Raw genomic sequence first — 17,545 nt, 5'->3', positions numbered from 1 at the left:
AAATACCGAATGAGCCAGGAAAGTCACTGGTTACTAAGTCCAGGCTATAAACTGCGTCTTACGTTCCTTTTACCTGTAGCCTTAACGTTTCCAGATCCTTAGGCTGGCTTATGTTGGAATCTCTCCCTCGAGCTCTGTTCAACCAACGCCAGGTTGGTTTTACTCTAAACCTGCCAAAGTGCCTGGTGCTAAGGAGAGTGTCGAATTGGGGGGAAACCCGTGACCTGGGTGCCCTGCTTCCCCAGAGGCAGCGAGTTGGTGCAGCTCCCTCCTGCTGTGAGTAGGGGGTAGTAATTCTCCCCGAACGCCTCGGGTAACCCCAAAAGTGACAGATAGACAGACACACTTTCTCTGTGTCCTGGAAAGGAGACCTTAGCACAAGAACAGCATCTCCGCCATAGTGAGACAGGCGTTAATACTTATATCCTGCCCTTGCGGACTGATTAATAAACCTTTGCTCACATGATCACTCTGCCAGTGGTGGAGTGTTCAGGATACTAGCCTCGGGCTTTCAAGACTGTGAGGTGCTCAGGTACTCCAGGAATGAGGCCATATCTAGCCAGAGGAATAGCTCACAGGAGAGGTGAGCGCTGGGAGTTTTGAAAAGGAAAGTTGTTGCAGTGGGTACAGTTTTATGAGGTTGCATTTAGCTTCCCTGAAGCATTGTATTGTTACACGGAAGGTCTCCGGCTTGCCATCCTATCCTGCCATGCCAAGAGCTGTAACAACAAAGGGATGTTTTATAAGGAGGGTTTTTATAATTAATATAGAATTAGAAGTGAGACAAGAGTTGTCGAAAGGACTGATCAGTGTGAATCTGAAAGAGAATGAAAATTAGGGTAAGGGGGGGCGCTTTCGTTTTGTAAGATGTCTTCAGATGGGCTTTGATTTTGCAAAACCCAGACCCAGGAGCAGTTTGGAGCTAACCCATCAAAGCTTGAGGGGGTTCATCTGTCCCAGCAGTTTAAAGCTGCCGGTACTATAAAGCCCCCGATGTTACAGTGACCTACCGCCATATGGGAGAACAGGGAGCACTTACCAGGTGGGTGATCCTGGCACCGCAGTTAGGCAGAAACCGCTGGTTGAGACACACTCAGCTCTCCTTGCAGCCTGGAGTAAACGGCCTGTGTGATAGGCTGATCTGGCCCAGCTTGGTGCTGAATTGGAGCCTCCTGTCTTTGCAGGGCAGTTCTTTGGTGCAGGGAGCAGCAAGCCATCTGCTCACAAAGTGTGAGATGGGAGTACGCTGACTGAATTAGATTCTGAGTTGGAGAATATCATTAGCATGAACAAAGCTTTTGTTCTTTCCCTCGGGGCTCGTCATTTTCTTATGCTTTGTGGGGGGCCTCTTAGAACAGTGCTGTTAAGAAAAGTACAGATCTTTGCAAAAATCCAACTGGAGGAACATATTTATCAACCTCATCTGCATTTCTCAATGGCTGGGATGATGTGAAACCTTGCATTGGTGTTTGTTTTGAGTGCATCCATCCACAGTGTTCTCCTGTATTTTGCTCACATATGGTATTACTTTTATTCTTAACACTAGGCTAATGTACTTTTATAGAGAGCATTGCATTTTATACACCGCCCTGGTGTGGCATCTCTGGCTACATGCAGTGTTCCTTGATGGTTCTGATTCTCTGTTGTTCTCAGCTGTGTAAAGTGAGAGTAAAACAGCTACATCTGGAAGGTGGTGGCCAACCCCACTTTGCACTGGTGCAAATGGCGGCTCAGGTGCCAGGCAACAGAGCGCCAAGCCCTACGGTTTCTCTTTGGATTCTTTTTGAACTAGCGTCTCAGGAGGATGGTGATGTGTTTGCAGTTTGTGCAATGGAGCTGCCATGCTGGCCTGGCCACAACTGATAGAATGGTCTTAGCCGAGTGGCTGCTAACAGCAGGAAGTTCAGAAATACCCATTTAGTTAGAAAAAATGTAATTTACTGGCACATTTCACAGCATATCCTGCTGAGAAATGCTGCTTTCTTCACAAGTGCCAGGCCACTAGTCTAAACTGGATACAGCTTTTCTTTATTCTGGTAACTGTGCTGGGAGATGACACACCCTTACTAGCAGCCTGCCGTCTTCTCGGTGTACATGCATAACTTCCATTATCATTACGGAGAATAACGCGCACATCTTGGGGAAAAGAGTAAATCCGCTTAAACGAAATCAGGACCTGACTGGAGAAATGTTACATCGGGGTGGTTAATGCACAACCCCTGGACTGTATACAACCAACAAAACTTTCCAGTTTAACCTGTACGTGCAGGGAATTTCTGTCCATAGAGATTTGATGGTACAGTTTGGCTCATTTAAGATTGTTGTTATATTTGATTCTATGCTTTCTTTCCCATACAGCGTCACTCCCCCACCAGCACGACCTATTCCGTCATTCCTGTTTTGTGCCCTGGTAATACCGTGTCCCATCGAATGTTATTGTTCCAGCATGTTTCTGTGATGCCTTTTGTATCAATATCCTCATTTAATACCAGGAACTCACCCATCTTGGTATTTAGACTTCTAGCAGTTATAGACAGTCACTTATAATGTTTGTCCATATTTAGTTGTCTGCCTTCATGTGATGTAATTGAATGGGGTTCTTTTTTTGTTTACTGGTTCTCTTCAATTCCTACCTGTACTTTATCAACTTCTGTCCTCTCCTCCTTACTAGGATATAGAGTATCCCCTTTCAGAAATCCTCTTGTATAGGATGGCTCTGTCCGAACTGTGTGCTCCTCTGCACTGGTCAGCTTTCCCCAGCCCTTAGTTTAAAAACTCCTCTACCACCTTTTTAATTTTACATGCCAGCAGTCTGGTCCCAGGCTGAAACAACAACAGAGTCCCTGTTTCCAGGTTCAGAAAGCCAGTGGGTGAATCGTTGCCGAGAGAACGAAGATCTAGGTTTCAGGCATTATTCTCTTTCCCCTTGGAGAGTCCTTGATCCAGAACCATTAATAAATACAGATTTCCTGCTGAAAAGAAAGATTAAGCACATTTTGCCTAATCTCAGTGTGTAATTTCTAGTGGTGTTGGAAAATGCAGCAGAATTAACACATCAGGGCACTGCCTCTTTAATCCCCTGTAATACAGGAAACAAAGTTACACGGTTTTAATCTTCTAAGGAAGTGCTGCAGAGCTTGTTGCAAGTATTTTCACATTTGACAGGTATTAACTGTGGAGTTCTCAAAACCCTCCAGGGCATAGTTTTGAAATGATAAATGTGTCAGCGGAGGACCTTGAATGTCCCAGGCTTCCTCAAAGTATTGATATCTGGGTTACTGCATGAGAGATTCCCACCACGACTGCATGTGTCTAGGTGGATTGGAGAATTTGTGTGTGTGGGTATGAGAATTTGGTCTCCTGGCCGCTGCTTTGCCCTGAGTGACTAGGGCTGCGCTGGATCATTTGATCCCTTGGGCACTGCTCCTGAGTCAGTGGAAAGATTCCCATTGACTTCAGCAGGTTTTGGACAAGCCCTTTATGCCATTTGCTGGACATTGGCTCTGGTATCTCATGCCAGGTTGGGAGGGCTCTGTGTCCTGCTTCTCTTTATCAGTTCGTTCTCTTTGCAGAGTCACTTTGGTGCCATCTGGACTCTATCTGGTTTCAAAGCCTTTCACCCCAGTTTCTGTGTGTGTAAGGAAGGGCTCTGGCTATTTGCTTAACAATGCAAAACATACCAAGCCTGATCCTGTTCTCCCTTGCTCTGGTGTAAGTGGGTGAGAATTAGGCTCCTTGATTGTCCTGTTTGTATTTGAATGTACACATGGAGTAGGAGAGACCTGTCTGCATTTCCTCCCATTACAGGCTGAGGGCTTCGCTTTATTCATAACAAGCCTTCCCCTTTGCTCTTCATGACCTGGGCCACGTCTGCAGTGCGGGGACTACGCACCGTAGCTACGCTGGCATAACTGGTCGGGAAGGCTCAGCCCAGCAGCTAAGCCTGCTCTGCTCTGAGCTACACAGTTTTGTTTTCAGGTGCAAAGTACCTTGCCAGGGCGCCAGAGGAACATTGTTTAACATTCACAAATTACCATGGCCTATCCCTTCGTCCCTTAAACAAGGATGTAATTGTTGAGTCCCAAAACAGATTCCTAAGGGAGCACTGGAAGGTAGCAGCCCCTTCAAAAGGTAACATTTTTGTGGGGTGATGTGATCCTGGTTTCATTCCTAACAGGAGAGACAGTATGAAGTACCACCGCAGTGGTAGGCGGGCTCCGAGTTGAAGCACCAAGCATCTTTGGTTTTGTCTGTATCAGTTTGTAATAAGCGTTAAAAAGCTCCAGTGCTCTCGGCCTGTGGAAGGCAGGGAGAAGAATCTTTCTAGTTCAGATTCTGGGGCAGCCTGGCACTGCTTCTTCTGCCTCTTTGTTCTGTGTTTGCCATCTCCTGCTCAGGCCCTCATTCAGAAAAGATACAGGCTTCAGTCAGATTAGGGCCAGGCTTGGGGAAGCCCCTTCCCTGGGGAGGAAAGTCTGCAGTGAAGTGTCCAAATGGACTCTGCTGGCTTAAACTGGGGAAGCTGCTGCTTCTGCTCCAGGAGACTTGCTCGGGAAGTTGGAGACTTGTCTCTGGTGTGAGTTGCATTGCTCACTGATGGCGGATTAATGGCTACTACTGTCTGTGCTCTGCAAATGGGTTAATCGCTGTGACTCAAGAGGAGGGTTGGACAGCTGGTTAATGCCACTTGCATTTTGGGGACAGAACGGCCACAGGCAAAGTGCCATATTCGTTGTGGCTCTACCGGCGGGAAGCACTAGAGTGAGGAAGACAAGGATGGCCTTGCCGTTGAGGCATCGGGACTCACGGGATCTAGGCTCAAGTCCCAGTTCTGCCACAAACTCCCTGTGTGAATCACTGAATCTGTCTATACCTCAGCTCAGGAGCAATGCAAAATGGTCTCTCTCACAGGGTACTCCTGAACGTCTCAGAGGTACCCAGATCCACTGCGGTAACAGGACTGTGAGCACCGAGTCAGGTAGTAGGGGGGCTGCCACTTTCCTGGGAAGGTCTAGTCAGCATTTTGGAGGCCACTTTAATAAATATTCTGCAGGAAATAATAAACCAACCTAATGAAATGTCTCCACATGACTCACTTCCAAAAGACCCACCTTCAGAACGCCCCAGCGGGGCAGCCCGGAGAAGTGGAGCCCGCTTCTCCCACGCGTCCTGTTGCTCTCTCACTGCTGGGCGGAGGTGTGGGGTGATGGAATTCAAAGCCACCAGACCCAGCACTGGCTCTTTCAAAACACAAGAGAAAAAAACCTCCAACTTGTTCATAAAAAGTTATTTAAAAAGAGAGAGAGAATCATAACAACGTACACTACTGGGCAGTTTGGCCTTGGTAATAAAAGGCCTTTTTCTGAGCAAATATATTTAAGATCAGAAGGAAAGAACAGAGCTCCAAAGACCAATATGACAGAGGGTTCTGAAGCCTTTATATATGTACGTATAGATTGTATATTTGTGGGTGTGTGTGTGTATATATGTAGGTATCAACCTACTTACACACCCGCATAGTAAATATTTATAGATACTGACCTCTTCAGATTTAAGTCCAAGGCACTTTTTACAGTGAACAGGTTAAAGCCATTAGTTTAAAACATGCCTGTTTCTGGGTACAAATCAGTTTTACGGCAATGCTGTCTGATGCATCTCTGCCCCTCCCTCCCAAATTTAGGGAGCCCCGGGTTGACAGGGACCACGCATATGGTTAGCAGAAGAACTAGGAAAAGTAAGCACTGGATCAAATCCAGCCTGTGGATACGTACAAATAACAACCAGACATGATTCACAGTTCAGGGTTAGTGAATCAGAGTCCACTAAGTTCACTGGGTTGACCTCGGTCGGGGCAGTTCCCCGGTGGAATCCTGGACTGGTAGTTAGCCAAGAAAGGAGATATTTTCAGTAGCAAGCCAGTGGAAACCCTGCCCTGCTCTGTGTCTCACAGTAACTGTGCTGTTAGCAGGGACCCAAAGGGCCCAGAGGCAGAGTCTGAAATGAAGGGAAAGCCTTTGAGATGACTTTGAACAGAAGCAGTGAGAAAGCAGCACACTTGTTGGGTAATGTCCATTCAGGCAGGAAGGTAAAACTGAGCATCTTTGTTAAACATTGGGCCAGAGGAAGCGTCAGGAAAACAGCCCCAAGTCTGACAGAGGGAGGGGAACTAATCCTGTATCGGAATAGTTCCCCAAACCCCGAAAAGCCCTTCTCTGTAATTCAGTTCTCGTGGTGTGGAGGGGGGCACAGCTGGCTAAGGGGCTGTGGCTGGGAGAAGAGCAGATTTTTGTTCCCCCACTGCCTTCAGGGAAATGCTTGTGGCGGTTAAGGATGGTAATATTGTCAATGTTTCCCTGTAGAGCCAGGATCCATTGTGGCGAACCGACCCGGAGGCAGTTTGGGCAGGGAGTCGTTGGCTGCCAGAGGAGACAGTGAAAATGGGGTGGGTTGAGGGGAAGCCAGAGTGGAATAGTGCGGAGGGCTCATCCTCTAAGCAATCCCACCGGTCTCGGGACCACTGCTCGTTCCATGGTCTGGCAAACCTGCCCCCATCTCTTTTGCTCTCTCATGGGTTTCCTGCAGGGATCTTTGCCTTTGCAAGGAATAACGTAAATGATTCTTATGAGAGTCCCAGGGGCAGGAGTGCGCAGTTGGACTTCTCCTCTCGTGCATTCACCTTGACTAATAGTTTGCAGACTGGAAACAGAGGAAAAGGGAGCGAAGGATGTTTGTTGCCTGTGATAGGCTGGCAGCTGTGCATGTCTGCATGGTGCTGAGCCAGGGCAAAGAGCATTTCTGCTGGGGGCAGCGCTGGCGACTCAGCGGAAAAGGGCGTTCGGATCTCCAGGTAGATGAAGATGTGCTGGGAAGCATGGGGGGGTCGTTCTCTGAATGGCAGCTCGTCGCTGTAAGGGTGCTGCTCCGGAGCACTGCAGACAGAGCCCACAAGCAGTGGGGATGACAGGACAGGACACTGACGTACAAGGCACTGAACAGGAATACAGAACAAAGAGGTTTAGGGCCGGGCTCTTTGGCTGATCTGGCTGCTCCGTGCTGCATTGCTGATGCTCTAAAGCTGCTTTAGCCAGCCCAGGAAGGTCACTCCATTGTAAGACGGAGCTTCTGGAGGGAAGGAGTCTGACCTAGGCCCATGTGCCATGGGGATCATTGGCTGTAGTTCCAGACCCTTGGGGCCATTTGGAGGAAGTGTAAGTTGGAGCAGCCCTAATTTGATAGAGGGTGCCTGGCCAGGCACCAGCCACAGGGGAGTGGAAAGGGGAGAGCCTCACGCCAGCTTTGCACACCCGCCCCCTGTGCAGATCAAGCCCAGCCCAGTTCCAAGGCAGCCATCAGACTAGATATTGGGAAGAGGATGGTTTGTTTGCTTGTTCTGAATACTTGCAAGCCACAAGCATCAAAAACCCAAAGGTGGGAATGGATGAGTCCCCGGAAACTCATAATGTCTCTGTTCTGCAGTAAGGAATATCCCCTTGTACCACCAGAAAATCAGCCCCTCTCAGAATTTAGGACTCTTTATACCAGTGAAGAAATGTGTCAACTCTGCCATGTGGCAGTGTCGTTCCGGGGTATCCTATGAAGCCTGGTATCACACTGGCATCTTAGGACTGGCTGCCATATGAGCCCAGAGGGTCCTGGCCCCATCCAGGCCTGGCATGGCGCGTTCGTTTCTGGCTAAGAACGTAGAGCAGTTCCTCGGGGAGCTAGTGGTGACCAGGCGGGGCAGTGCGCCTCAGTGCGGCACAGAGCACTGTCGGGTCTGTTTCACTTAAAACAATTTCCCCTGGAAGCAGACCTTATCTGCAGCAGCAAACATAATCGAGGCAGGGCAGTACTACACTATCGCACAGGAAGTCATGTGATGACCGAGGGCGGGGGAGAGACAGAGGAAGGACTTTATTCACCTCCCCACCCCAAGGAAGTCCTGAACACACATGGTCCTGGGGGTCTTGGGGACAACAGCTGCTGAAAACCAAATTTCTCTGCTGATCTACAGGCCAGGAGTGACACATGGAGCTTCCGTGTGCTCCCTCCAGCTACCCTGCAGACGTGCTCTACTCTAGGAGGACATTCGGACCCCCCTCCTTGTCTGGGCGCAAGCTATTCCCAGGTCAGAGCAGTGCGTCTGCATCCTGGGCTTTTGGCCTCTGTCAGTGGGCACTGAGCTGAGGCCGTCAAGCCTTGTTACCCCGACTGAACAGCACAGACTGCACTGAAACCCAGGGCTCGGGAGAGGAGCATTTAACTGCTCATTCCACAAGCTCCTACGCCCCACTGGGAAAACTTGAGTTTGCAGAGCTTGGATTTTGGATTCATGCAGTTTGTGGCCTAGGCACCAGGCTCTTGCATTCATCTGGAGACAGAGAACGAGGGAGAGAAACGGTCTGGCAGGGCATGTTAGGACTTGAATGAGAGCCACGTTAGCTGGTGGAAACTGGGGGAGCTTCTTTGTGGTCAGGAGAGCTACACTGGTTTGCACCAGCTGGGGACCTGCGTTGAATCTTCCCTTCTCTCTGCCTAGCGCCTATACCGTGCATATTAATTGTCACAAACTCAAAGGGTTAGGACTATGTGGAGTCTCTACAAATGCATTGCAAAGGCTCTAATCTGCTGACCATTTGCCTCAGTCCCTGTGTTAAGCTAAAATCTGCAGTGACATGTACTCAGAAACAGACATTTTGACAGCAGGCTGACACCTCTGCCTGCTAACAAACTAGTTTGATAGAAAAACGTAATGGAAAGTTACAATACCCTTTATAATATAGCAATATATTTCATAGTTAAAATAAACTATTATGCTTTCTCCTATTATTAAAAAAAAAAGCAAGCGGTACAGAGGCAAGATGCAAACCCATATGGATGCTTATCATCTAAGTCTGAATATAAACATTTCAGGTTTGAGAGTTGCAAAGAGGATGTTCTATCGGTTCTGGAATTCTGCTTCTTTGTGGTTTTTCCCTCATGGACAGTGCAGAATAGAGGTTCTTGGAGCAAAACTGAGGTTGTGCCAGGAAATGAGATTGTTGAAGATGGTTGGGTCCTGTATGAGATTCAGAATGAGAATTTCTCTGGCATTAATGAGCCGGAGAATGTTTATTTTTCCCCTTCCTTCTACCGTAAAACGTGGGCATTGGCTGGTTCAGTCTGATTTGCGTGTGGTTTGTCACTGCTTTTTGGCAGTAGAATGTCAGCATCTCTTTGGGCTGATAACTATGGTTGAGTTTTACTCCTGTGCTTCTCCTCCCTCAGTCTCAGCTAGTCTCGGTTCTTCCCTTCCTTTTTTCTGGTTCAGTTTGAGGGGGTGTCATCTTCTGGCCCATTACTGCAGATTCCAGAATGCCTTTCTCAGGTGTGTAAACAGAGATACCCCCTGCCACTGGGAGATGGAGACTGGTTGTTAAAGATTTGCCAATGGGCTACTCATAGGGAAATTCCAGTTCAGGTTAGGTGTTTCCAGTATAGGAGAGATGCCAGTTACTTGTTTATAAAAGGAGTCCTATTAAAGCAGCTTAGTAAATCTAGGAAAACTCCCCTTAGTTACTCAGGGTAAGCCTAGGACATTGGGGAAATGGATACTATACAGCAGAACCTCAGAGTTACGAACACCTTGGGAAGGGAGGTTGCTCGTAACTCTGAACTGTTAGTAACGCTGAACAAAATAGTTTGGTGGTTCTTTCAGAAGTTTACAGCTGAACAGTGACTTAATACAGCTTTGAGACTTTACTATGCAGAAGAAAAATGCTGCTTTCCCTTTATTTTTTTAGTAGTTTACCTTTAACACAGCACTGTCCTGTATTGGCTTTTTTTTTTTGGCTCTGCTGCTGCCTGATTGCAGACTTCCGGTTCCAAATGAGGTGTGTGGTTAACTGGTGAGTTTGTAACTCTGAGGTTCTACTATATTACAGGATGTGCCTGTCTCATTAAGATAATCAGTGGCTGGCTTATCCTTCTACTAGCAAAGGCTGCCTGACAGCAATGGCTCTGTAGAATCGTTTAAATGCCACTGCAAACATCATTGCTTTCACTTCCATACTCACCTTAACAATGGTAGCTGGAAACAAAGGAGTAAAAACGGGTATCAGAGGTAGAGTCAAACATGCTGTTGCCACTGAGGATTGGATTAACCAGACTGCTGTCTAGGGTGCTGAAATGTGAGGGAATGCAGAATTGGTGGGGTGGAGGAACAGTGGAGACTGGTAGTGCAATGGTGACGAGTACTGGACCAGCCAAGTGAATCACAGAACGTTGCTTATTGCCACACCAGAGATACCAGCTGGCAGGGCAGTCGAGTATCTGTGTCTCTTTATAAACCAGCAAGAAACTTCTGTCAAGATGATAATCAATCCTAATGAAATTACACTGTACTAGACAGTTATGCCTGAAGAAAAATTCTCATACACCACATGTGATATTGAAGCTTTCACTGCTTGTGATTCATTCCTCGCTAAAGCTTTGAATCTGTTAGTGATTTGGCATTTTCTAGTCTCATCTCATTCAATAGGATTTCCCAAAATTGATTATTAGGCACAAGTTTCCTGCTGGTGATATTAATCCTTTGGAACGGATACTCCCATTAGTGATCTAAAACTCAAGGGTATATTTTTCTGTCTCTTGCTAGTCCTTATATCACAGATTCAGTGTAAGTTGCTGTAGTTTAGTCCTCTGTGAACCACCAGAGATGAAGACAAGTGTATTTTATAACACTACTTAGCATTTCTAAAGCCTTTCTCAGCTCTAGACCTGAAAACACGTTATAAAGATGGATAAGCATTGTCCTCACATTCTTACAGGAGGGGAAATGGAGGCAGAGAGATGAGAAGTGACTTGCCCAGGACTAGAGCCAGGACTAGAACTCAGGGCTCCTGACTCCCAGTCGAGTGACCTAACCACTGGCCTACACTGTGCCCTGTGCAGTTCTGCACATACAAGATATTTGAAAGGGGGAGCAGATGGCTACTGTAGATAGAATACCTCCTTCTGGTCAGACTGGAGGGATACTGGCAGTGATCTTAGTGTAGCCGTCTCTCCTCTGCGAATGCTGCACATGCAGTTGGGGCATTCGTGGCTGGGAAGGAGGGAAGCAAGGATCAAATGATGGCAGTGGAAATGGAAGCATTCCTGAAGTAGGAGAAAGGCCTGATGGCTACGACTTGGAGGGTGACAGGCCAACCCATGGTGTGGCTATAAACCAGGAAATCTCTCCCGCTATGGAAATGGGTGTGTCTGAGCCCTGGTTCCCCACACTGCGATGGGCTCTGAGGGGTGATGGTGATTATCTAATGCTGCCGTATGGAGGGAAGAGTCTGCGATGTCTCAAGACGGTGAAGGATGTTCTGGGTGAGGATTACCACAGCTACTGGGGCAGGAAACCCTCTGAGGGTGGGGCTGATGGAAAGGTGTCCATGGTGCCCTTGTTCCTGTTGGCATGGGGCTGTGTAACATCCTGCCTTGCCTCTGCAGTGCTGCTGTGGAGGCTCATTTTGCTCCTGCACTACCGACGGGGTTAGTCGGACCTCTGTGGTACTAGGCATTATTAGCAGAACTCCCTTGGTGTTTCTGCCACACTATGCAGCAGAGCAATGCCCCTGTGCCACCAGCATTCCAGGGGTAGAGCAGGTGGGAAGAGGGAGTATTCCTCTCTAACTACTGATTGTTTTCTAAGAAACTTTCATTGTAGGGCTTGAGGTGCACAACACCTACCAGCAGCAGCAAGGAGAGTTTTGCGTGTAAACCCCTGTGCTGGTGATAGACCCCTGCCTAGGTACCTATGGAATCCAGTGTTCTTTATGGAAGTGAAAGAGTTACAGAGGAGAAGCTTCCAGGCTAAGTATGCCTGGAGTAACACAGTGACTTTCACTACAATTAGCAGACACCGCTGGGTGATGTGTAATTAATATCACAGAGTAATTACATGGTTACTTCATCCGTTTAAAAATATATAAATATCCTATGCTGAGTGTTCATTGAGAGCAGCCAACACCATCCCCGGAGTTCTAAGAAAGCAAGCCAGCGCCTTGGGCTGCCTGCAAAACTCTGAATACAGACCATACAAGGCATTAAAACAACAAAGGCAGGAGCTGGGGCTGAACAAAGAGTTTTAAGAAGTGAAAATGTCAGAGGGAGAAGGGAACGTTTTAGTTCCAAGGGGAAGCTGGGAGGTGTCCAGGCCCATGGTGACAACCAGCAAGGATTAGCCATCTCTCTCTCATGGACTCTCCCACCGCCAGCGGCGGTAACTTGCCCGTCCAGCTCCACTCCTGACCATTGCTGTTGAAGGCAGCTCCACCAGCAGATGGCCATAAAGGGCAGCACCCAGTGGTGTGGATATGTCTAGCTGCCTGCGAAGCCGTGCATTGCATCATTTACGCCGGGGTGGTTCTGCTGCTATCTACCGAGACTCAGCAGAATCACTGCAATTAATTAGTCTTCTGTTTTAAACTGATGAAGTGTCCTAATCAACATTCTTCTGTGTTTCTCCCCATTACTACCTCCCATTAAAGCAACCTCATGGTTAGGTCACAGCAGTGTTTGAGCTAGTAGAATGTCATTGTTGTCAGCCAAGGGGAAGAATTTTTAAATTAATGTCACAATTTAAGACCCTCTCTCTGATTGGCCCTTGGTGTTTCACCTTTCAGTTCTGAAGCCTCTTCAAAGAGTATCTGGATTGGAAAGGTACTGGATTATTTGCTGAGACTATTACTGGTGGCCCTGGTTTGTGGGTGATGCAGGTAATTCAAGATCCACCACACAACTTTTTCTACTCGTCAGAAGGGCTTTCAGGAGGAATCCAGGGTGCCCCCTTGAAAGCCCTGCAGTGCAGTGACCCTTGCACCACTCAAACAGGACTGGATGCAGCTCCAGGAGGAACCATCTGGTTCCATTCCACAAAGCCCTTCCTGACCATTGGCTGAGCGCACTGGTTCTGCAGCCCTCCCTGCCCCGCTGACTCAGGGTGCTTGGAACTCGGATGCCTCGCATGGCTCTACGGGAGTCATGGCTTGACAAAGCCCTGACAGGGGTGATTTAGTTGGGGATTGGTCCTGCTGGGGGTTGGACTAGATGACCTCCTGAAGTCCCTTCCAACCCTGATATTCTGTGATTCTATGAGTGGCAGTGCATTTTTAAACCATCAGTGTTGGATTGACTTGCAGTGTGTTTCATCAGGGCCTCATCATACATCTCCCTGTAACCGCCATGTAATGCAACAAAGCCGGCATGCCCCAGATGCTGTGCACAACACCTGAACACTGCGCTCCAGCACATGGCTTCAGGCAGAATACGGACTCTGAAGAGACTCAGAATAGAGCGAACGAAACACCCTCCCCTAACTGGAAATGTGTGTATGTGGCAGTGTTTTGGCCGGGGGTAGGGTGGCAAGTGGGCCTCTGAGCTCAGAGCCTGTGCAAGAAGGCAGCTCCCCAGGGGGGCTGTGTGAGGTGCAGGAGGCAAAGGGATAGCAGTCTTGGCAAATTAATTGTCCTCCTCCCTGACTCTTCCTTGGCAAGACACTTAACAAACAGGGCTGGGAGGAATGGGGACGAAGGAAGGCCCTGCAGATAAGCAGCCCCTTTGCCCATAGCTCATAGCCCACCCTGTGGAGTACTCTCCCTCTGGTACAGCTCCATTGCTTCAGTGCTTCGGACTTTTTTTTTTTTTTTTTTCCTATTTGAAGACCTGAGATTGAGTGTGGATTTCTGTCCTCCACCAAACACTGCAGCAAAGGCCTTGCCAGAGGCTATCCCTCACATCCACTTCCTTCTCGTCACACGTAGAGGCACCGAAACAGAGATTGGATTTCTGGTTCCAAGGCGTTGTTGAACTCCGAGGGCTCTGAGCTAACCTCGGCGTTAGTTCAGTCATGCTTTCAGCATTGGCTTGGCCTGGGTGTTTCTATGGCGGCCAGAGGGCCGGAAGAAAGTTGACTTGACTCTGAAGACCTACAGGTAGCTCTTCTTGTCTGTCTTCGTAGGGCTTGGAGGCTCGGTCTGCCATTTAGCAGCTGCTTGAACTCGTGTAAGGGGTTGGGAAGGAGGTGGAGCTGACCCCAATCGGACTGTCGGACAGGGGTGTCTGCGGGGTGCCCCCTGCCATACTGATGCCACGAGCCTCGATAACAGCTGCGAGGAGCTGCTGCTGCTGCTGGCGCAGGGTTTCTGCGATGAGCAGGGGAAGAGAGTTGAAGCTAGTGGTGAGCTGCTCCAGTTTGGACTCTAGGCTGCCAATCTGCTTCTCCAAGTCCTCACTCCGGTCATTGAGCTCTGTGATCAGGTCATACATAACGTTCTGCATCTGGGGGACAAAGAAGACATCAGTGGGATTAGTGCAGAGGACACTGACAACCAGAACAAGTGGGAGGTAAAGGCCGTTTACAGCTGAGCTGGCACAGTTGGCAAAGGCCTGCAAGAATGGAGTAGCAGCCGGCAGGATGTTGTATATGAAAGACCTGCCCTGTCTCTCTTGGAGATCCGAAATATTTGGGCGAGAACCTCTTTGGTTGCATTTCTGATGGGCGGGGGAGAGCAACAAGCTGGCTAACCCTGGAATGAAGCCTCAGAGGCTGAGAGTTCTGTACTGGGACTAAGAAGAAAACATTTCACCCTGTGAAAGCTAAGTGGCAAACGCTGGATGTTTACTCTCTGCCCCGCCAAGCTGTTGGCTGCAGAAACCTTGAAAATACATCTTGTTGGCAAATCCTGGGAAGATGAAGGACAGAACGTTCTCCCAGCTGAGGAGCCACTAACCAGCTAATGGCCAAAAATTAAGAAATTTAAAACTGGCTGCTGTCTTTTGGGAACGCTTGGAATCAGAGTCAGAGCATATAGGACTAGATCTAAATAACAATGCTGCTTCGCACTCAGGTAGCACCTTCCATGGAAAGATCTCAAAGCACTTCACAAAAGTAAGGGTTGTCTACGGTGCCTAGAGGTGAACTGATTTGTTCGGGGTCACACGGTGAGTCAGTAGCAAAGTTGGACTTGCCCCTACTTTAACTAATAGGCAAGGCTGCCTCTCTGGAATCTGGCATGTGGAAATACCAGCTATTTTGGAAATTAGAGTCTTTCATCACATTTGGTCCTTTTTGCTGGGATTTGAGACTCTTGATGTGGTCTGAGATGGGTGCACACACATGCAACCTCAGTGAATTGATTTCTGCACACCCCCACCAAGTGATTCTGATGATTTTCATAAAATAGAGTGGATGGGGGACTGATAGAGACTGTGAAAGCAAAGAGATGAGAACAGACAAATACAGGTGGCAAAAAGGAGAGAAGAAAGAATATAAGAGGGAAAATTACAGCAGGGAGATGAAAGTTTGATTAGAGGGAGCTAGGGTACAGTTACACCTAGCTAAAACAATACTTGTAACAGAAATAGAGCCTTGTGTGAACAGTGAAGCCTTTTCACATGGATACCAGGAAGAGGGAAATCTCTGTTCAGAGACTGAACTTCCATTGCAACAGAGCAAATTGCAACAAAAGTGCTGAGTCAATAAGTGAAGATGATTCCTGTGTAGTGAGGCACAAGCGTATTTCCCAAATCAAGAGAGAAGTCTTTAAAATGAATCAATGACCCGTTAAAAGAAAAGCCGGTTACAGGATTTTGCTGTAAGGAGTTTATTCCTTTAACAGGTTTTTACCAGAGAAATGCTATGCCCTTCTGTTTCGTTGCCTGGTGATCGAATGCCAGGGGAAGCCTGGACAGAGACGAAAGATGTGAGACTTCTGGCTGGTCCAGAGCACCCCAGTAAGAAAGACAGTGATCAGCAGAACACCGGAGTTCACCTCTTGGCTGCAAGGTGCACACGCTGGCAGCAGCTGGAGCAGTCTGATTTAACCCTTTTCTGGCAGGACTCAGCCTAGGCTTGATTGTATCAGATACTCAGATTTATTTACTAGCAGCGCGAGCAGCCTCTGGCTAATGCTCTGCAGCTTGTTCTGTGTTACGATCCATCTGCACGCTGCTGAAATGATTAACCCTGATCCCCAGCCTCAGCTAGGCCTATCATCCCCACAGTCATTTGCACGTGTTCTGTCTCCACCTCCAGCCCTTCATCTTCTGCACCGTGAGCCCTGGAGGCCATGAAGTCGTCACCTGTGTTTGTACAACACTGAGTACAACAGGGCCCTCATCCTGATTGGGGCCTTTGGGCACACTCATAATACAGTAACAACGAACAGAAGAGGGACCTGCTTTCTGGGTTGGGCTGGATCTTCCTCTGGTTTGAGGATACACTGCTGTGTGGGTAGTTCCTGAATTGCTCGTGGGTAGTTTGGGACACTGATATTGGCATCATAAGGATAATCCCCATTGGGGACCTGCTGTCTTAGCCCATCTCCACAGTAAAGATAAGCCATCGCATTGACAGCAACCCAGCTTCTATTCCTTCGGGAGAGGAAGCACCAAGCTGCTCCCTAAATTAAATCATCTTTTCAGCAGGACACCGCATGTGAAAACTGAGCTCTTAGTCTGGCTCTCCAACTAGGTTTCCTGCGGCTATGAAATCTAACCCGGGATCAAGATGAGAGTAACCAGAAATAATGTCCTCCAAACTCTGCCAATGGCGCAGCTGGGCGTTCCAGGCCTGGGAGCCTTCAGCTCTGGCAGTTCTTTGAAGACATGCACATTGCGACGCTGCTGTGGCTCCACTGATATTCTGTCTCTGGGATGTTAAAATGAGGAGCCCGTCGGTGGGGGGAGAGAATTTACCAGAATTTTGTCATCAAACGAAGAGCATCTTTGGCTAATGTTTCAGGCTGTCATTTTCAACAGGGCCTGAGCTAGTCCAGCTGCTGTGGATTTTCAGTGGGAATTGGGCACCTGTCTGCCTAAAGCCCCTTTGAGAAGCCTGATCTTAAAAGATTGATCCCAGATCCTGCTTTGCTGTGTGTGGGTTGCAAATGGAACTGGCACACCCCATCTATGCCAGCCGTTCCCATTCCAGAGATGAGGCACAATACTACTGTACCTATCCAACTTCAGCCTCTGTTAGAATCTACACAGCAGCATCCTAGGAATCCAGCCCCAATCTCCGAGTGCAGTAATAGCTACAACCGGGGGCCCTATCCCTTGCTGCAGGATCTGAGTAATGTCCCCAACTGCCATTTCCAGATGCCGAGTGTTTGACCTTTTGTCTACTGCGTTCAGCCAGCTCCGACCAGTTGATTATACAGTAAATGTAGATGAAAGGCTTGCAGCCCTGTGGGCCTCGGAGAGAACTTCAGAGACTTGCCTTGGAAAGGTCAACCAGTGTGTTGGCCTGGTCACTCAGCTTCCTCTGCTCCATCTTCACACTGCGCAGCCTGTGGAAGAAGAAAATGCTGATACAGCCATGTCCCTTTTCCGTGTGCTGGTCCCTCCATCAGCATTAACTGCTTTGGGAACCCAGCTGGGATTAGCCACACACAGCAAACAGGTAACAAGAGACAAGCAAATTTATAACGGCATCTGGCAAGGAAATGGAAAATGGCTCAGATTTTCTTCTCTATGAACTGAGCTGGAACATGGAGGTCTGGACCATGCTGATCAT

At 48.3% G+C, this 17,545-nt stretch overlaps 1 protein-coding gene and 1 long non-coding RNA gene across 7 annotated transcripts in view; one reads left to right on the top strand and one right to left on the bottom strand.

Moving 5' to 3' along the window:
- The window catches only part of LOC114021300, a 67,539-nt gene that overhangs the window by 12,075 nt on the left and 37,919 nt on the right, over positions 1-17,545 (top strand). The window lies entirely within an intron of this gene.
- Positions 8,756-17,545, bottom strand: part of KCNN3 (potassium calcium-activated channel subfamily N member 3) — a 79,246-nt gene continuing 70,456 nt past the window's right edge. For 4 of the 5 annotated variants that reach the window (XM_037883396.2, XM_043535137.1, XM_037883395.2 and 1 more), the window contains exons 5-6: positions 17,249-17,318; positions 8,756-14,307 (exon numbers count right to left, since the gene is read on the bottom strand). In XM_037883396.2, the coding sequence (XP_037739324.1) occupies positions 14,011-14,307; positions 17,249-17,318 (367 nt within the window). In that variant the 3' untranslated portion in view covers positions 8,756-14,010. The remainder of the gene's footprint in view (positions 14,308-17,248; positions 17,319-17,545) is intronic. The other variant, XM_037883389.2, reaches the window with a different exon arrangement.

Source organism: Chelonia mydas, chromosome 24 (genome assembly GCF_015237465.2).
Source record: "Chelonia mydas isolate rCheMyd1 chromosome 24, rCheMyd1.pri.v2, whole genome shotgun sequence".
NCBI classification, from domain to species: domain Eukaryota; kingdom Metazoa; phylum Chordata; order Testudines; family Cheloniidae; genus Chelonia; species Chelonia mydas.
The sequence above is the reverse complement of the archived record's forward strand: the minus strand, read 5'-3'. Positions and strand labels throughout refer to the sequence as shown.